Genomic DNA, 22222 nt, shown 5'->3' with positions numbered 1-22222 from the left:
GTACAGTGAATATTTCTGACAGCTGCACTGTAAATAGTTTGTAAGAAATTATAAGAAGAATTAGATTACATATAGACATGGGAATTTTTCCTATATTGCTTCTTGCAGGACCATAGAAGCATGTAGTCATTATCACTTGTGTGCCTCTGAAATTGTTTTCAGTGCTTGTTTTTCAGCTGCCTGTTGCTCCCTAAATTCAAAAAGGAGTTTTGGGATACGGAGCAAGATAATGTTTAAGGGGGAATGTTGCTGGTATGTTTCTATTTCTCTTTCCCCACCTCCTTCCCTTTTACTTTACAGTGTGAACCACTTTAATAAAATCCCAAGCTTGGTTTTGAAACTGGGTTTGATAAAAGTTCTTTCTTTGAAAAAAATAATATAAATATACCTTTCTAGATTGTGGAATGAGATATTTTATGTGAAAATATTATATTAGACAAACTTGGGAGTTTTTTTGTATAAAGAACACCACTAACTGATAAAATTATGAATTTTTTAGCAGTTTTAATATGTAGTTTCATGTTTTGGTAAATTTATTTTAAGAATGAGTTAGAGTTATGCTTCCATTGAGAGAACTATTTTTTCATTAAATAATTCATTTTATATTTCAATTTATACATTCACCAGATATAAAGTTAAATCCCCTGGAACTTCTTTAATATTAAATATTGTTACTTTTGGAAGTAATACTTTTTTCCTTAGAAAAACATATTTTTTAAATGTTTGGCTTAATAATTAACAATGTAGAGTTTTTAGACAGATTTCCACAATTAAGGAATACATACTTTGAATTGCAGGTTATTGTTAATCTTTAAAAGTATATATACACTTATATATCACTAAGCTATCTCAAAAAGAATTTTAAAGAACATTGTCCCTTCTCCTTAATTTTGTAATAGAGAAATCAAAATTGAGATTTTAAATATTTGATTACATCATATCCTTATAGTTTTAATTATGAAAGGCTATTTCATTTTTGGCTCATGGTTTTCTGCTTCTGTGTAAAAAAAAATCCTGCTTTAAACGTTTATCTTTAATAGCTGTAGGTGAAGGAAAATGGCCTTAAATTCGACAGGTAAATTTATTCATGCTTATTTTTTTTTTCTGGAGGTTTAAATAACTTAAAATTCAGCTTGGCAATAAGTTTTTAAAATAAGCAGTAGATAGTTCATCAAACAGTTCAGTGCATTTCTTGTTCGCACAATAGCCTTTTATACAGTACTCAATATATCATATGAAGTGTGCACACATGTTTGGAAATTCATTTTATTAAAATTAATGAATTGCCAATCAAATGCATATTTTATTGGCAGGCAAAAACCCACTTTAGGTTTCAGGCCATTCATTACACTATATTGCAGTTTTCCTTTTTACTGCATGCAGTTGTAATATAAAAATACAGCAACAATGTTACAAGTCAGTATTGATTGCATTGAAAGTTTGCACGTAGTATCTGCATGTCAGCAGACATAAACCACCATATTGCATCATTATTTGTTTATAGTGATTGTAAGACATTTATGTGTTACATCTTCTGGGAAGCTATTTTATAAAAGTAGTTTTATGAATTGGGAAATCCAAGAAATTAAATTTAAATTAAAGTTTCTAATTTCCCCCCTAAGTTGATTTAAATCTTACTCTCATATATTAGATATATTTTGAAGTGCTGTAATGTGTGTGACATTTTAACAGCCTCACAAAGTTATAGAACCTAGTTGTCCATTTTCATGGGAAACACCTTTGTAAATCTTCTCTTTTTAATTAATTAGCTGAAAGCATTTCTGTCATGTTCATACACTGGACAAATAAACATTTATGTATATTTTGCATCTTCAATTGAAGATTAAATCCTAGAAATTCAGTAATTTACCTGGAAGTAAAGAATTTATAACAATCCTTCCCAAAAGAAAGAGTAGACTCTGTGTATGTGTCTACACATACACACATAAACATAAATTCTGTGCAATACCCTGTGTTTTCTCATTGTATCGACCTAAGGTCCATTTTGTGTGACCCTTCCTCCCTAAAGCCTTATTCCAAAAAAAAGGTCTAGATCAGGACAGAACAAAACAAAACTCCTGCAAATGAAATTATTTGTTTAAAAAATATGGTCATGTATAAAATTCACTTACTGCCATCTGCATATAGAACTATTTCCTTTCTCACATTGAAATTGTGGTTATATATGCAAACAGAATTTAGGTGAGATGAACTTGTGCCAGAAAGCGAAGACCTCCCCCCTCCCCTTTCCCTGCAAGCAGTGGGATAAATTTTAGGCTTATCTCCAAAGATACTAATGTTTTTTAGCAGGAACTTCTGCTATTATTTCTATCTTCTGCTTTTCATACTTTATTTCAGTCTTATCACTAGAAAGTTGGAAAATCCCCTTAATTCACATATTTTCAAGAAACCTGCGACCATTAGCTATGTCACAAGTACAGATGAAATTCTTAGGTGTGCACAAATATTTGATACTAATTCTTACCATATTAGTGCAATTTATTTTTATTTCATGATAGTTTTTCAATCAACTGATATTTAAAAATAGCAAAACTAGGTCTGTTAATTCTATTCATTTTGAATTACAATCCAAATAGTTATACAAAGACTAAACGTGAATAGCTCAATCATATTCACCTATCTATGGCTTTCTTTATTTGTATTCCATAGTATTACTAAAGAAAAAAAAAAGAATATGTTATCTAGGGCATGGGTGAGGAATCTTGTGGTTTCTCACTTTTGGATTATGCTTTCATCAACTTTCATGGTGACCAAGGCTAATAGGAGATGGAGAGCCACAGGTTACCCCCACTGTTCTATAACATTTTTCTTGTCTGTTAAAGTGGGGCTTACATGCAGAGACACATCTTCCCCCTTACATGTTTCTTGCTACTATTCTGGAAAAGGGAGTTTAAGATTTCTTTCTGGCAGCTTGCCAACTAGCTGCCTGGCAGTCTTTTGGGGAATGATATAACTCGAGAATGATATCACCAGGATAGTGGTACTAAACTTCTCATTAAGGCTGCCTTAATTTTCTTTTTCCAATGCAATTTGAGCCAAAATACCAGTTATAGTTGGCATGTGGAGGATGTCCCATTGGTGCCAATAGCATTGCTTCTGTTTAGGATTGTAGCTGAGACAGGCATAAAAGTCCCTCTTTTCCTATGTGCTATAGTATTAGTGAGAATTGTGCTGCCTCATTCTTCGCAGTCAATCTCAAATAAAAAATTAACCAGCTCTATAATGTGGCATCTAGTGTAATTTATGGATGCAGCTATATTGAGATTATAAAATAGAAGTGGGATAAAATAATAATATGACAAATCCAGTCTAATCATCTGGCTGTCTATTCAACCAATCATAATAATACCGTTGGCATTGACAAAATCACTATCAGTCAATTGCAAAAGTCAGCTTTACTTGAAATAACATACATCCTGCAATGATACCTTTAATATTATTAAACAACATTTGCCTATCCCTGAGTGGGCAATAGGTGGGCAAAAATGCCATAACCAGTCTAAACATCTGGATGAATGTGCAATAATGGCCTGACTAAGAGGCTTGTTTGTAAATACTGTAGAGATTACTTAGATGGGCCTTTGATTTTAATCTGGAAAGATGTTCTTATTCTTTTAGTGTTCTGCATGCTCTGTATCATTTATTGGTTAGTTATGATAGTACATGGTTTCAGTTAATTAAGAGTTCTGGATAATAAAATATCTCAATAACATAGAACATAACTTTTATATTGGCATTTGAATTCCAAAGTTTAATATATAAGCAGCCTCACATTCCTTGTGACAAATGTTAACAAAACAATATGAAGTGGCCCAGATAAGATGAACGCTTGTGAGATAGAAAAAAGTATTACTCTTAAGGATTTCTGTCAGTGGAATTACAAAACAAATGTTGGCAAGGAATGCCATCTTAACTAGCATTAAGAGTACATTAGCCATAATATTACAGATGAATCCTTTCTTTGATTTGGTCTTACAACTCTGTTTTAGTTGAGATTTATACATATAAATTTATTCATTCATTCAAATTGTGTCACTCCTCCTCCCCATCTAAACAAGTGACTCTGGGTGGTGAACATTCTTAAAAGAATTCCTGTCATAAATACAAAATTAAAATGCACAGCAGCCAAGGAAGATATCACAATTGACTATTGTTAACACAACCAGAAGAAGGGATCCTTCATACACTCTGGGCCCCGGGCATGAAGTGTATGAAGAATCAGGCCTTTAGGGTCTTATAGATGGGCCAGCAGGGCTGGGGCCATTGTAATCTCTGCAGGGAGACTTTCCATAGTCCAGGTGCTATGGCAGAAAAGGCTCATCTCCTGGTCCTGCTAATCGTCATTTCCTGGCCAATGGTACCCAGAATATGCCCATTCTGCTGAAAAGAAAAAATGGTCCCATGGATAATGTGGTCCCAAGCCATAAATGACTTTAAAGGTGACAACCAGCACTGATATATTTGGCATATCGGTTGAGCTTTTTTCTTTATCTGTCAACAAAGTTGAGAGTATTTAGTATTTTTATTTTTGGCTTCTTAGCATATAGTTATGTTATGGCCATATAGTTATGCCCATTGCTACCATTCAAAATATAATTTTCTATATTTTTGAACAGGACTTTTAAGATTTTCTTTTCAGTCTCTGGAACTTGTGAAATATCTTTCTTGTGGTCAAAGATTAGTACAAAATAAATTTCAGTAATTAAAAAAAGCAGATTGCATATAAAAAAGAACAAGTTATAAAATTAACTGAGTTTATCAATCAGTCATCTGTACATTTTGCATATGAGGTAGCAGAATTTAGCTACACTTAGGGTAACAGTCAGGATTATACAAAAGGAGAATTTGTAATAAAATTTCTGGAATGACCATTTAAGCAGGAAATAAGTTTAAATGTGGGGCTATGAACTCTGGCTATGTACCAGGATAAAACAGGTAATATATTATAGTTTAACCATTTCAATAACCTCTTTGCCATATGGGCAAAACCTTAGAAAGCCACACAATTTGGTTTTTTTTTAAAAAAAAAAAATCCCAGAACCTCTGATCAAGAGGCAAAGCTGTACTGATAGAAAATTGGCTGTGCTTAAGTCAACTTCTTTTACCCTAAGTCTCAAAGAATCCATCAAGTTTTCATGGAATCATACAGTATTATGGAACCGAGTTTGGAAAAAAAAAATTCTTCTAAGATGTTCACCTCTTAATACATATGTGGAATCCCAAGCTATACACTGCATATATGTGCCCTAATCAACACTGTGCTCTTGGTGAATTCACTGTTATCTTTAGCTACATACAGCTTAAATGAATGTAAATAATCACTAGCTTTAAACACAAATATTGTAATTAAAAACAGCAATTGGAGGTAAACCACTATTGTTAAACACAACACATTCTAAGTGAGATTGTGGAAGATTACTTGTGGAGATTACTAAATCAAAGTGTCTGAAATATGGTGGCAGAAAAATAATTTCTTGCAATGTTCTGCAATGATATGTCATAGTACTCTGTAAAAATCATGGGATATATGATGCTATTAGAGACGAAAATTTCGGCACTTTCTGTAAAGTCTTAAAATATGATGACTCCATATACCTGTCTATATAGCTTTCTTGCGATAATAAGGAAGTGGGTTTGCCATTTTTAGAATTTTTGTTTCAAAATTATGTTAATAATAATATTTGATGTAGTGAATTAATGTATAGCCTCCCTTTAAAATATATTACTTTTTTATCATACTTGCAACCAATAAAGGGATTGTTGCTTTACACTATATATTTTCTCTCTATATATTTTCTTATATAGATGTAAGTACATCTGTATAGAATTGAATCAAATGGAATGATATAAATTATATAATAAGTCATGGGGTTTTAAAGCTGTTCTTCATTGAACAAATATCGTAGTTCAAATATAGCAAATCATAAATAATTTAGAAACAACGGGAAATAAGTGCTACTCAACCTAAATTTAGACACAAATTTTAAATGCATGTAAAAAAAGTGTTTATAGTATTAAAGGTGAAATACAGTACAAAAATGAGACAGTGTAGTCCTGTGTTTCAATATGTTCTAGCCCATAGCTACAAAACCATTTTTAATTGGATTTGAGGCTTATTTCTATGCTTTAAATGTTCCAGCCAAATCCTGGTGACCTTATACAGTATATGATAAAGTGTTGGTGTCATTTTTGCGGAAAGCTCTAGTACATATACTGTTTTTGAGACAACCTTCTGATACTGAAATACTATCACATAACTCCAATATGCCTTTTTATTAGAGTGGTGATTTAAAATAGGGTAGGATATACACTATTTCACTATAATAAAACTAATTTGTTGAATAAGTAACTCTTCAGAAATAAGTTGACAATTTAGAAAATTCACACAAATTATATGAACTGCTTAAATCAGCAGCTCTAAACTCAGATTTTAATATAATTTGATGTTTGGTATTATATTAGTGACCTAATATTTTAAAATTGAAACATATACAATTATTTTATGATTTTTAAGTTCCGATTGCATGCTGGTAGAATTTTGGCATAAAATATGATCCCTACTTCTTATTTAATGTTGACATATGTATAATTATATAAAATATGCATGTGTGATGTGTCATTGGATTGTTACAGTCTTAAAATATTTTGTGTTCCAAGGCTTATATTTTGTATATACACGATAGTGTGCATATACACATAAATATACATGCAAGCATGCACACTATAAGTGTATATATGTATATATTATGTTTGTGAAGTTAAATATTGCATGGAACATTTGTAGACAAATTAATTGCTTGTAATTTTTCAGATTGGAAAAGTAGCCCTTTCAAAATAAAAGTTGCTTTTGTTCTTTCTCATATTCCATCTTCAAACTGAAGACATATTTTCCATATTGTTAAGGCGGGATGTGGGAAAATAACTTTACAATATTTAGTATCTTGTTTTAATGCTGATTTTACTTTTATGTTTTCTTAGAGAAAAATGTGTCATGATCAAATGAAATGATATTGTTAAGAACATGGATTTTAGATGCTATTGGAAAAAATCCAGTATTTAAATGTTTAAATATGCTTATTCAAACTTTTATTAATGTAAAATTGTAAAAATATTGTTTTCTTGGATATCAAAATACTCTGGAGATTAAAGCCAAGAAAATTCTGAATATGATAAATGCTGAAATAAGTTTGCTTCGCTTATATGCTCAGACTCTTGCTTGGTTTATTGATTCTGCTAATGGTGTCAAAATAGTGAAAGCTTTGGGTTTTATTCTGGGGTTTTATTCTGGGGTTTTTTTGAGGGTTGGGGAGAGAATGAGATTTTACCATTGTCTTGCATTAAGCATCTTTCTCCTTTTGTCAGATGTAGGGGAGAAATGCAAAACTTGTTTCAGTTAAATGTTTTAACCATGCAACAATGATCAGTATAGCATCCCATAACTAATGCCGACCCCCTCCCACTTTCCCAAGCAACATTCACTGTGCATTTAAAAGGTTTTTGTGGTTTAAATGTTGTTACATATTTTACAGCATTAGGATCTATGGAATATTTTGACAACTGCAACAGTTCAATGAAGTTGGTAATTTCTTCTTTTAATTATTTTTCATTGAACAGATTTGGAGTTACACTTTTTTTTTAAAAAAATTGTTTTTCTAATGCTTTTCAACACATTGCATAATCTTTTAGCATATTAAATAGCCTTTGACTCTATGGGTAGCAGCATTTTAATTTGATTGATGTTGACACAATAGTATGGTATTCTTTCAGCTGGTGATCATACGTGAATGACTGTACATCACTAGATGAGCTGGTGCTTGTGGCTTCACGGATTGTCTGCAAGGTCCTAATCCACTGTAGAATGGGAAATGAGGCTGGCTTTATACATTTCATTGAGTAAAATGCTGGTACATACAGGCTTCAAGGTTTTTTTCCCCCCCCTTAAACTAACATTGTGAAAGTAATGTTTCATGGATTGTTTAGCTGAGGCCTTTAAATTTGAATTTGTCTGCTTTAAAAAAATGGTAATTCCAGTAAATACTTGTTTAAATATCCAGCAGTTTAAACATTAGGGATACAGATAAAACTGCCAGAATATTCTTATAATAATAATAAACGAAGTTTATTTGCTGTATCACCGTAATCTCATTTTTAAAAAAGCCCACATCTGCCTTGTTCAGTCTCATCTCTATAGAACCTTTTAGCTATGATTTCATATTACTTATTTTTGAAATTTTGGATCTAGAAACCTAAATGTTTCTGAAATTAAAATACCAAATGTAGAAAAAAAATTGCACATTCTCTTTAGGGTATAATTTTTACTTCTTCAAGTATCCTTTTCAGTATCCAAGTACAAATATAGCAAGATTTTGATCTTCTGACCTCAGTGTAGGCATTTAAGCCCTTTCCCACCTTCTGTTAAAGGCTTGCTCCCTCCCAGCATATATTTTATGCAGACTCTTTGCTTCAGTCAAGGTTCATAAATACACAAGCATGCCTATATGCACACAATTTTAAACTTTACACGTTTACTATAGCAATAATCAGTTTGTAATGTTTTCTTAATACAATCATTTGAATTTAAGAACAGCATTATGTTAAGCATACCAGTCTCTGTGGTACCAAACTGGGAGTTACTAAATATTCATCACTTTGTGATATTCTTTCTACTCTTAAATGTTCAGTTTTGCGAACTAAAAAAAATGAGCATTTTTGTTACCCCAGTTTGTTAACACTGATGGGTGAAATATAAAGATACTAATGGAGGTTTTTTTTAAAGTGTGAGAAGCATGCACATGCAGATGCTCCTATCAGCACATTTAGCCATAACCAGTCTTTATTTTAATGCAGTTGTCTTTTTATTAGTTCTACCTAGCATTTAAAAGCTACCTCCACAAAGCAGTATTAACTATTAATTACAAATAGCTTATAATTCAGCAAACATTTTTTTAAAAAATCATGGAAAATTAATGGATTCCCTAATTACATTTTAAATAAAACTAGGTTCAGCTCTATTGTTTTACATTGGTAATGTTTTTAACAGGCAATGTTAAAGTATTGTAATGCTTTATATATAACAATTCAGTAATCTAACTCTAGGTATATAGACTAACAAATAAAACTCTAGTCTAATAATACATAATAGCATTTAAGTAACAATGAAACAAATTAATCTATAATTAAAGTTCCCTAGAATTAATAAACTTTGTAAATGTGTCTTTTTTCCTTTCAGCAAGGAGCAAATAATGCTGAGAAGTTTGACTATGTAAGCAAACCTTTTAATTATTACAATTTATTTTCTGTAATTTTACAAAATAGAGTGTTGTTTCCCATATTTTCACTTCATATCTTTTTATTAACTGAATTCAAAATCGCTTGAATTAGAATTGGATTCTACTACTGATTGTAAGAAACAATTTAATTATCTGTTTTATATTTTAAAATATTATAATAAATATATTTTATATTTATAAACTATAATGTAGCAATACTGGAGGCAAGCCTCATTCCTTTTTTCAAGTGTTTTTTCTCTTCTGTGAAATTTAGAAACATATGCTCTCCAGTTTTAAATTAACCGCAGAATGTCATTGAATTTCAACTAGACTAAAAATGTATGTAGTATTTTAACTAAAGTTAAGATAAAAATATTAATTTCTAATTTAAACTAACTATAATTTTATTTTAGGCATTGCAGTAAATAGTAATTTATATTAAAGTAGGAAATTTCTTCCTTTTTTCTTGTGGAATACATTTGTTCTTATAAAATGACAGCATTGCTTAATACCTAAATCTAACTCGATTATTTGCACGGAATATGAAGTGCTTTTTGGTACATTTTGAAAAAAATAATCATGCTTTCTTAGGTTATGCAGTTTATGAATAAAATGGCTGGAAACGAATATGTTGGTTTCAGTAATGCCACGTAAGTATGTTTCCTAGATTAATTTTAACACTGAACAATAGTTAATATTAAGGCTATACATTATTTTATTAGTCAGATCTTTGCTTCAACTAAGACTTTGTGTATAGGAGAAGTGTTTTCCTTTATGCTGGATTTCTGTAGAAGTACTGCACCTTATGGCACTGTATCTTCTAAAAACCAAGGGAAAAGGGCAGAAAAAATCTTGCTCCTTTCCTCCACTAAGAATTGAGGATATAGGAGAAAGAGCGGTTATTTCTCTTCTACAGGTTTGATAAAAACATCAATTTTGCCTTACTATTGTTGCCCCTTCAAACAACCACGGCTCTCTGTAGAGAGAAAGTAAGTTCTTTCTTCCCCTCAAAGAGTTTTTCAAGAAGCAGCACAAGGCATGCTTTTCTGTAACAGTTCAGCTTGTAACACAGCAGTATGATTTGCTGTGTAGTTTCTGTCGGTTGGAGTGATGAAGGTTAACTTTCTGACTTACATTGCATTTCTGTGTTTCACTTAACATCTAAATAATTTATATTGTATTCTCAAGTAGTTACGACAGATATATTATCAATATTTTAGTTCCATTGCTGAGTTGTAACTTTATTTACAAAAATTATTTACTTTAATACTGAATAGCGAATGCAGAGTCCTTTGCATTGTGGCTTATAATATGCTACAGCAGTAATTTGTTCTTTTTAAGGTAATTTCCACACAACAATAGTCTGTGCCTTCCCAAACCACACACATTGCTAGAGTTAACAGCAATTTTAAAAAACAAATGTCCTACCAATAGTATTGTTAATAAGTATTTAGTGTTTTGATATCCATTTCTGTTCCTTTTCACCCTTAGATTCCAGTCTGAAAGAGAGAGTGGAGACAGAAACTTTGCAATAGGCTATTATCTGAAAGAGAAAAAGGTATGCTTTTCCATTATATTTACTCCGCTCCCTTAAATGTATGTAATGTCAGTTGAACAAACTACAAATAATATTTTATTTCTTCATCATGACAGTAAAGGTAAATACAATATTGATATAATAAAAATGCAGCAATAGTGTTATCCTTCCATTTTGGTCTCTGATTTACACAGATGGATTGATGTGGCCTGTACAAAGCCTCATGTGGAACAGAAACATTTGATGTGTATACCACTTGCATATCATGTTACTTAGCATGGTTTGCACTGAAGCCTTCAGTTTATTTTCAACCAATGTGTTTCCCAATCTTTCTGGATCTGCATAGAGTTGTTTTTGCACGTGGTTGCAGGTTCTCTATATTCAGCATTATGATTTTTAGCAACGTCTTTATAAATGCCAGTGCTGAAGGAAGTAAGCTTTCCTTTTCAGATAGGCATAAATTGTGTCTTTTTGCTTCAGCAAATATCTCTTGTTTTGGATATTCCTTCAAGAGAGATCTTGCATCCAAAGTCTAGCCTGACTCACTACTTTACCTCAGAAATATCAACATTCTCTGGCAAATTTACCCAACTTTCCTGATTCTGGTGACTATGAGGATAAGGGAAGGAATCATAACCTGAGTCAGATGCAAATCTAAATAAACAACTAAATAGATGACCTCTTTAAAAAAAATCACAATTGCAAACAAGCAACTTGTCATATATCTACAAAGAGAAATCTGTGGGTGATACCTTTTAATATGCATGCATGAAACAAAAGATGGATATTCCCATTAGCTTCACAGAGATAATTACTAAAATCCTTGTAGCATTACTCATATTAATAGTAGTTAATGTAATATTACTTTAAAATTAACACAATGACATTATGTCCTCATTAGATGTTTTAGTCTGTTTGGATTACCAAGTTGTGTGTGTGTGTGTGTGTGTGTGTGTGTGTGTTTGAGAGAGAGAGGGAGAGAGAATCTTATTTATCTTACTTCCTTCTCAGTCTGGTTTTAATGACCGAGGAAATAGGAATGGGACAAAATTGGAAAAGAAATGAAGTATTTTCATATTGTAATCCACTCCCACTTCTCTGGCCAAATGCATGTTATAATCTTTTACTAAACTACTTGTCAGAAGTACAGGTTGTTTTATGGTTTTGTAATAGAGCTAAAATATTTTAAGGTAAAGTTAAATGTCTGGAAGTCTTATTTTATTTCTCAATAATTATTATTTTAAGTCTTATTTTAATTCTAAATAATTCTTCTTTTCTTAGATAATCCTCAACTGAATTTTCAGAACTAAGATTTTCTCATCTTGTTTATCTATTTTAGTTTACATATGATAACTTTTATTACTGTATCATGATATACTAAAATATTCTATTATTTTCAAGTGTTTTCCAGAGGGCACGGATATGGTTGGCATATTGGACTTCTATTTCCAGGTAGCTAATTAATCTTTATAATATTTGTTATCCTCGAAGAAAAAAAAAGAAATATATAAAATTATAGGTTAAAATTTTATTTATGTAAATATTTGCACAGCAGAGGATCCGATCCTTTGTTTGGGGCAAGTATGTTAACTAAATGATTTTCCAATTGAATATGTTTTAATAAAACAGCATTTCTCATTCTCTGATCTTAATGCAAATTAAGAGTTGATTGCAATACTTGACCTAAGAATTATATATATTTTTAATGAGAATGTAATATGTTTGGCAGCCAGTTTTGTAGTACTATTCAGAGAAGAAATAGTTAATCATATCCTTAGTGCTTTCATACTGGTTAGCTTAACTAAAACATACTTTCTTATCACTAATCTTGTTACTGATTAAAATATGAGATTCCCCCCCCCCCACTTGTTAAGTTAAATGTAAGGTAGCTTTGAATTTTACAGACTAGTAAATAATATAAATTGTTCTGGTTCTGTCACATAATTGTTTGTACTGTTCATCTCTGCAGTAACAGGATCATGTAGTTTTTAAAGGTTTCTTTTAAAAATGTCAGTCTTTTATCACACCAAGCTGCATTATTACACTGATTAGAGAACATGTTTTTTTAAAAAAAAAATCTTACCAAGTTGTTTTATGAGTTAATCTTGTACCATGATAATCACTTTCACTAAAAAACGTTGCTAGCATCAGATGCCCACTTCATGCTCACTCAAATAGGCTTTTATTCCCTAATCTGGAAACAGTCTTATCTTTACATGCTGTATTGTTCATAGGGTAATAGGCTCTTTATGGGTTCAGGATCCCTTTTGTAAGGTAGTTCTTTCATCCATTTAATTACATAGCCTTCTGTTTGCATAGGTTAATCAATGTTTTCTTGTTCTTGTTGTCTTCATTTTTCCTCAGCTGTGCTCCATAGAAGTGACATGTGAATCTGCTAGTGTCATGGCAGCCACCCTTGCTAATGGCGGGTTTTGCCCCATCACTGGTGAGAGAGTCTTAAGTCCTGAAGCAGTTCGGAACACTCTAAGTTTGATGCATTCATGTGGCATGTATGACTTCTCGGGACAGTTTGCCTTCCATGTAAGTGTTTGTTTAAAGGGATCTGTTATAAAATACGTTTAGTTGTTCTTTTAAAAAAAAGAATTAACTTCTTATTAAAACCAGTGCTAACAGCAATTAGCAAATGTACCATGGATTGTTAAACGCATTCCATGTCATATAGGCTAGTTAGAACTCAAATGACAGGAATGAATCCAGAAAAACAAATATATTTTGAGGTATCAACTAAATAATCCCAGGGATCTAAATGTACTTTAATTGATACATTTTGGAAAACTGTTACTACCTTGACAGATAATATGGATATTCAGTGAATACCATTTAAATGTTGATAAGTATATATTAACAATTTAAATTTTATATTCTTTTAGGTGGGTCTTCCTGCAAAATCTGGTGTTGCTGGTGGCATTCTCTTGGTTGTTCCTAACGTTATGGGCATGATGTGTTGGTCACCTCCACTAGACAAGATGGGCAACAGCGTTAAGGGGATACACTTTTGTCATGTGAGCAAGTCTTCTTACTTGAATTGTTACTAGTCTGTAGCACAAGTACATTGATCATTAATGTTTACACCTATTTCAGTGAAGTAGGGAGGTTTGCATTTTTCTTAGCAGAAATGCTTATGTCTTCATTGTTAGAATCAAAGCAGATAAAGATGGAAGATTTTTAAAATAAAAGGATGGATAATTACACACCCCAACAAGCTACACACTAAGCAAAGATGGAAAGTGCATTTGAAAGGGGAAGAAATGTTGACAAAATGCATGCATTTCTTTTCAATCCTGATTGCCCATTTTTTTTCCTTTTTGTTCCCCTAAATTTATAAGATGCTTAATATTCATCCTGACAAAGGGCTTTACTTAGAGTTATGTGTAATCAGTAATATCAGAGTGTAGCTGAATAAAATAGTTGTAAATTATAATAGCAATAACACTTAGACTTATATACCGCTTCACAGTGCTTTACAGCCCTCTCTAAGCAGTTTTACAAAGTCAGCATATTGCCCCCACAATCTGGGTCCTCATTTTACCGACCTTGGAAGGATGGAAGGCTGAGTCAACCTTGAGCTGGTGAGAATCGAACTGTCAAATTGCAGGCAGTCAGCAGAAGTAGCTTGCAGTACTGTGTTCTAACCACTGAGCCGCCATGGCTCTTGATAGTATATGTGAGTATAAATATAACACAATGATGTTTTTACTATTGCAGGAACTGGTTTCTTTGTGCAACTTTCATAATTATGATAACCTGAGGCATTTTGCAAAGAAGCTTGATCCTCGGAGAGAAGGTGGTGATCAACGAGTAAGTTGAAAGTATTTTATACAATTAACATGTAACGTGTACATTATGCATAACAACGTCCAAATAGGATTGGTCAATGACATGTATTAAATCAATACTCTGAGTTGTGAGTGTTCAGATACAATTCAGACCACATCTGGAAATGCTAAGCTATTTACATTATTCACTGGCTTTTATTGGTTTGCTTATTTAAAGGTAGTCCTCGACTTACAAACTATGATTGAGCCAGAATTATGGTTGTAAGTCATGACAGTCATTAAGTAACCTATTGTGTGACTCCACCCAATTTTACAACCTTTTTTGTGGCAGTTGTTAAGTAAATGCCATGATCATTAAGCAGATGCTATGTCTGTTAAGTGAATCCATTGTACCCAATGGGCATTTTTTCTTTTTTGCTGGAAACTGGAAGCAAATGTTAGTTTCTGGCAAAAATCAGGAACTGTGGTCATATGACTGTAGGACACTGCAAATGGCCGTGAATGTGGGCCAGTTGCCAAACAGCCAAAATGCAGTTGTTTTGCAACTTTGAAGCCTGATTATAAGTAGGATCAAGGGAGTACTGCCGTAACTTCAAATGTAAGTTGAAGATTACCTGTCTAGTAGTAATATGGCATTTGACTGAAATTTTATTTAGTTTAGTGAAATAATTGGTATTATATAATATACCAAGCGTAATATATTTAAACTATCCTCAAACAAATCTGAGAACAGCTCATGCATCCTTTCTAGATGGACTTAAAATCATCCAGGATAAAATGCCATGACGCAAAGCTAGCATATTCAGCGGTATATTTTCACTTTATAAAAATTATGGGACAAAGTTTTTTGTTACAGATTTTGATCTTACAAGAAAAATAAAAATGTATATTTAATGCAGATTACTTTTATTTTGGTAACACGTTTGATCCACATATTAGTGAGAAAATATCTCCAGTACTGTTCTTGACTCTCAGAGTAGCAGTGGGTAAATCTCTTGCTTGTTGCTAAGAGGCTTCTTCGTCAACATTTTTTAAAAACGTTGCCTGAGATACAGAGCTTTTTACTAACTTTCAAACATGTTGGTCAGCTTACTGTTCTGACCATGGCTCTGATCCTCATTGAGAAGAAATCTGTGTTTTGAATGGCATTAATACCATTCAAAATACCAGCAGTAGTCATTACTTAGACTTTGGAATTCCATTTGCACTGTAGAATGTGTAAGTTCACAGACAATGTTTATGTTTTGCCCTTTGGATCGAGTTTGGGCTGTGAAAGAGATTGGAACTTAGAATTTTGGCCTTGTATAGTTAACATGTTTCAGTCCTTTACTCATTTCTCTAACATTTTTGATAAAGCTTTGGCATAAATAATTATTGCCATAGCAGTTTGAAAACCATCTTTTTCTAAAATAGAGTTGTCCGACTTGAATTAAACTGGGAGAAGTTGGATTGTAGGAGTGCTGTTAGCAACTCAGTAATTAATAGAACCTCAGGAATTCTACTTTAACATAAAAGTTGCTGTATGGCTAAGTAATACAATCAGCATCCTGTTTTGAATGAAGTGGGTTAAAGGAGTCTTTCTTCCCTTTCACCAAATTAAATAAATTATTTCCTGTGGTTTGAAATTAAAAACTGTGTGGCATAATAATGTCAGGTTGAGAGAGATCTCTAAGAACCAGCAAGTGCTAATTGATAAATAAAAATAATGGTAGAATGTTTTCTTTCATTGGTAATTTAATACATCCTATATGTTGCTTAAACAATTAGCATTCCTTTGGACCACTGGACTATGAGAGTCTTCAGCACGAACTTGCATTAAAAGAGACTGTGTGGAAAAAAGTGTCACCCGAATCAAACGAGGACATCTCCACAACTGTAGTGTATAGAATGGAAAGTCTGGGAGAACAAAACTAGTGCACTGGACTCTAGTTTCAGAGAGTTTGAATTCGTTTTTAAACACACTCCAGTTTGTCTAGATTACACTCTGGTTTGTCTAGATTTTAGATTTATTATTTTGACTTCAGTCGGTTGTAAATATACTTGAGACACCCCAAATTGGTATACCAATAATTTTATACTAATTGCTTTAATAATTTTTTTTTCACAAAGCAGTTTGAAAAAATACTGAATGTGTGCTATTTAAACTTATATCATACGTAAGGAATGAATTGTAAAATGGGAATTTTAAGGGGTGCTGTAAAAGTAAGAAATCTTGCAATGCAATCAAGATGCAAACAGCGTTATTGTTAACCAAGAACATGAGAGCCAAAGATATAGGAAAATTTAAGTCCTGGATCATAAGTAGATATTTCTTTTTATTGTTAATATATTCTAAAAATTACCTTTTGTCTTTTCCATGAACAGTGTAAAAACTTGATCCCATTTATTCCAATTAAGTTCAGTTAATTTCAGTGTAACCGAATGTAAATGAAGTTAACTGTTCATGTACTGTTTTGCAACACTGATAACAACAAAAAAAATCACAATTTTTATATAAAGCATATTAGTAAACTTATTTAAGCTTGTGTAAAAATACTATATAAGGTAAGAAAGTCGTGTTAGATTAGACAAAAATTCTAATTCTAGGATTTTGCTTTTTCAATGACCACTTGGCATCCTTTTGCTGTTTTTCACCAGCAGCTGATATTGTAAGTCATTCTACTTCTGATATAGAAGGTAGTGTTTAGCCATTAGGACTAGCATCCAGCTGATAGCCTCATTCGTCATGAATGTTTCTAGTTCATTTTTAAAACCATAACTGTTTATGACCATCACTATATCTTAAGAAATAAATTCCATGATACAAGTGCTCTGTGAGGAATCTCTTCCTTGATCTTGGTTTCTGATATTATAAAAAGTAAGAAATAAAGCTTTTATTTCACTGATTTTTATACCCTCTTTATTTTTACAACCTCTTTTACTTTTCTAAGCTAAAAAACTTATATTAATACAATATTTTATACATATTCAATTATTTCTTTGTAGGAGATTGATTTCTTACAGTAAATTTAGTAGTGCGTTAGAAAAATGTATTTTTATTGAGCCTTCAGCTTCTGAAAAGAATGATTGTTTGATTTGTTTAGGCATAAAAAATCAGATACAAAGTCTAGTTTCCACTATTCAGTCATTTGTGATTTCAGTAGCTTACAACCCTAGAAAATTAGCGTCCAACTGTAGATGAGGTAAGGATATGCTCAGGATCCACTGCCAAAAAATTCCATTTATTTATTAAATTTATATGCTAACCATCTTTTCACGGGGCAGAATTTTAATATAATTGCTTCTCTGTTAGAAGCCTATTGTGCTTCTAACAATAGGTTTCCTCTGTTAGCCAAACAAAATATGAATTACTGTGTCAAACTTTAATTTTAGTACAATTTGAGAGAAGAATTGTAAATTCTTCAGGTTGGAAAAGAGATTTCGCCACACACCCCACTTCCTAGCATTTTTCTGCAAATGCAGGGATTGATTTTCCCCCCCCTTTTTTTGCATAAACTGAATAGTGATGCATTTGGTCATGACAGAGTTGACCAGCTGGCTTGTCACTTGATCCTAATGTAGACTGAGAGAGAATGAATGGCTCAAGCTCATACAGCCTTATGTTTTCGTGCTTAAGCCAGGATTAGCACTCATAGTCTCCTGGTTTCCAGCCTGGTGCCTTAACCACTAGATCAAACTGGATATCATTTGGTTGGTTAGAAAACAAGTAACACTCAATATAGATAATGCTGTGTTATATGGACCAACAGTCTTGATGTGAGTAAATATTCAATACACTCATATAATAAGTGGTATCTATTCTCATGTCAGGTTCTTTCTGTATTTTCTGACAAGGCTTTATTCAACAATATTTTCTTCTGCAAATGAAAACTTGTACACAAACTCAGTATTATTATTGGCTTTAAAAAATCAACACGGCTATGGTATTGGTGGCCTTTTCTTATTTAGACTACTAAATATCTCAGAAAAATTTTAGGAAGGAAAATAATATTAGCATGTTCTAAACCAGGAGTGGGGAATCTGTGAACCCTTTAGGTGTTGCTGAATTATAACTTCAACATCCCTTACAATGAGTACTGCTGCCTTTGTTTGGGGAATTGTAAACCAATAACTTGGAGGCAGCAAAGTTTCTCTGATCATAGCATGATAGATTTGGAAGGGATGAGAAGGATCCTGTAGTCCGGTCTCTGCAGTGTGCAGTTCCAAGATCCTTGAGCGAGAGCTGTCTGACTAAGAGCTCATAACCTTCATAGGCAAACTATTCCATTATTGTATTATTTTCAGGAATTTTCCCCTTACATTTAAATAACAGTTGGAAGTGCAATTTCTACCTAGTCCTGATTTTCGTGGCAGTGGACCATCTTCCCTAAAGCAATCTAGAGTACTCTTTCTTGAGTCTGCCCTAATAGGAATGCCCTCCATTCCTTGCATTGTTACTTTTGTTGTTCTCCTCTTAACATGTTTGAATCTCTCAGTATCCTGGAAATGGGATGCCCAGATTTGTGCACAGTAGTAAGATTGGGTTTGTACCATTGCAGAGTAGAGGAGAATAAGGATGTCATGTGCCTTGGGTACAATGTTTCTTCTAATGTACCCAGACCTACCTTGGCCTTGGTAACAACTGTCTCACACTGTTGTCTCATGTTCTCTGTTTTCAGTTACCATGCCTAAGCCCTTTTTGATGGGGTTCTTCCCCATTGTGTATATGTGCTCTGCGTTTTTATTCCCCAAATATAATAACCTACAGTTTTCACTATTGAAGGGTATTTTGTTCATTTCAGCCCAGTCCTCCAGCCTCCAGAAGGAGATTTTGCAAACTCCTTCTCTCATCCTGGGTGGTGGCCATTTTATGTCATCTGGAAATTTGATCTACATGAGGAAAGTTTGGTCAATACCAGCACTAGAATGTGCTCTTGAAGCACTGAGGAATATAGGAAAAAAACAGCAGTGCTAAATTACGTTTAAAGAAGTTACGATTTATCAGTCTCTACAACTCATGCTCTTAGAAAATTATAATGACTGCAATGTCCAGCTTATCATGTTATTGGATTGCGAGTGATCCAGACAGATTGATAAAGGTGAAGTTGATCTGATTGATTGATTTTGAGTGGTGTCTTCATCCTAGTGTAATTTTTGCAGAAAATTGCTTTTAAACAGAATCAAGCTTATACTGATATATTGCTGCCCCCATAAAAATTTTAAGTTGGTTATGTGTTTTGGCTAATAATTTATGAATCCTTGTTTTAAAAGGCATGGTAATTGGAGGGGTGGGGCTTTTTTAAGCATCAAACTATCAAAATGTTAATTATGGTCCAAGGCCAAAACCAGGAAAAAAGTTAAACAATACAACATAGAAAGAGGGGATTTTAAAAAGAAAACAGCCAAGAATTAATAAAATGTGGACATTACATTGGACTAAGATGGGCAAATGATTGGGCCATCTGATGTTACTAAAATTCTGTCCTCATAGTACTTACAGTAGATGACCTGGCTAAAAGTGACCAATGATGGGAATGCTGATAAATAAGTTCTGTTTTTTTGAAATGAAAAAGCCTGGCTGAGTTTAAAGTTAAAGTACTCCATTTTAAGCTTGAAATACTTCCTATTAAAACCAATCCATTTCAAACTTGATATGGGGTGTTTTGAATTCAGAGGGGTTCAAATTTGAAACATTTTACATCTTTCAGTTTAGAGTCTTCTAAATTATATCCACCAGAGAAATGACTACATTCCAGGAGAAATCAACATTAAGGGCAAGGCCTCAAAAATTGTCAGAATATTACTGTGTGTAATTAGTACAGTTTAGTGCATTTGTGTTCATAGTAGAATCAGTTCTTCATATTTAAGCATTATCTTGTTGTATTCACCACTATGCCCTTTGACATATTTAATGTTTCATTAAAAAATACAATGTATTTGTTTGATCATCTTTCTATGATTTTTCCCTCAGTTTAAATTATTTGTTATGTGTTTTCATTTTTCATTTAAATTGTATGTTATTTATGTACTTCAAGCCCATATACTTTGTATTACAATAAATTTTTATTTTAAGCAGATTATTTTGCATTTTTGTTCTTTTTCATATGCAATCTAAGACATAATTTGATTCTGAGAATGAAAAGCAGTCTTGTAATGATTTTGAATAAAAATGGGTAAAGATAAAGGCCCACTTACTGTTTGAATACATTATAGGTTTGGGATGTTTTGTATAAATTGAACTGATTTTTGTTTTTATTTTGGAAATGCCTGCTGCCTTTCTTACCGTGCCACCTTCCATCAGCTTTGGAGGGTGACTTGAAAACACATTTGTTTGGGCCTATAACACAGTATGCTCTTGCTAAGTGCAAAACTCTCCATCCACCACTAACTGCTGCTGTTCCCTGGGCATGGGCAGAATGTTTGAAGCATAGCTTGTCCAGGCAGAGAAAAAATATCCTTGCAGAAGATTAGAGAAGCATATATTTACACACAAACACACACAAACACACACACATACACACACAAAATAACAATGCTCAAGTAAAAATGCCTTGCATACAGTTACCAATTGAACACTTTATATCTGAACCTGTACATTGATCTTAATTCATATATTTCTGAAACCAAATGCACAAGCTTTAGACCATCTTTGTAAGGTATGATTTGTCGAAGGCATTTGCATGAGTAGTTAAGAGCTAATCTCTCATGGACAAGTTTCTTTGTTTTTAATCAAGTGGTTTCAAACAGCTGATTTTCTCTTTTTGGCAGTAGGTTTCCCTTTGTAAACCTTTTTTTTTTAAAGGTTTTTTCTGCCTATGTATTTTTATGTATAGATACAGTATAATTCTTTTGATTCATAATCTTAGAATAAAATAGAGTTCTCAATGCATTCCTTTGAAACTACTCTAATAGGTCAGTGTAATTGCACTTAAATTTGAATATGACATATATTCTGAATTAAATATTCTGCTTTTTATAGCTTCTTCATAGCTCTGTCTATTAATTGTGGTTTACTTTCACTTTGGAAAATATAAGGTCTAGAAATAGGACATGGGGTGGTGGTGGGTGAAAAGAAGTCAATATAAATTGACAATTTATATTGTCAATACCTTGTAGCAACTACAGCTTATTTTTTTCATGTCTTGATTCATACATGTCATTGAGATTACAATCCTCTACCCCCTTATCCAGGAACTTCTATGCAGTTTATAACTAAGAAGGCAGGGGTGAAATCTACTTACCTTCCTTACCGGTTCGGATGTGCATGCGCCACACGTGCATCACATGTGCATGCAGACCTGCGCATGTGCAAAACCTTCTGCACATGCGCAGAAGGTAAAAAACACATTACTTCCTGGTTAAAACCAGGAAGTAATGACACCCAGGCAGGTGGGCGGAGCTTCTCTTTGCCTTCGCTACTGGATCACTGAACCACTGGCCATGATCGCTATAGGATCGTGCAATCCAGTCCAAACCGGGAGCATTTTACTCCTGTAAGAAGGCAATATCAATTATGACACAAAGTATTTTGTGATATTACTCTCTTTATTTCAATAAATACTTGAATTTACTCTGTATTAGTTTAATTATTTGTTACTTTGGTTTCTTGAATTAATTGT

At 32.8% G+C, this 22222-nt stretch overlaps 1 protein-coding gene across 3 annotated transcripts in view; it reads left to right on the top strand.

The window, feature by feature from the left end:
* The window catches only part of GLS (glutaminase), an 85634-nt gene that overhangs the window by 36048 nt on the left and 27364 nt on the right, over nt 1–22222 (top strand). For 2 of the 3 annotated variants that reach the window (XM_058188537.1, XM_058188519.1), the window contains 7 exons: nt 9251–9283; nt 9882–9940; nt 10782–10848; nt 12229–12279; nt 13192–13368; nt 13719–13850; nt 14554–14646. In XM_058188537.1, the coding sequence (XP_058044520.1) occupies nt 9251–9283; nt 9882–9940; nt 10782–10848; nt 12229–12279; nt 13192–13368; nt 13719–13850; nt 14554–14646 (612 nt within the window). Of the gene's footprint in view, nt 7926–9250; nt 9284–9881; nt 9941–10781; nt 10849–12228; nt 12280–13191; nt 13369–13718; nt 13851–14553; nt 14647–22222 lie in introns of all 3 variants that reach the window. The other variant, XM_058188528.1, reaches the window with a different exon arrangement.

The sequence above is a fragment of the Ahaetulla prasina genome, chromosome 1, assembly GCF_028640845.1.
Source record: "Ahaetulla prasina isolate Xishuangbanna chromosome 1, ASM2864084v1, whole genome shotgun sequence".
Lineage (NCBI taxonomy): Eukaryota > Metazoa > Chordata > Lepidosauria > Squamata > Colubridae > Ahaetulla > Ahaetulla prasina.
The sequence above is the reverse complement of the archived record's forward strand: the minus strand, read 5'-3'. Positions and strand labels throughout refer to the sequence as shown.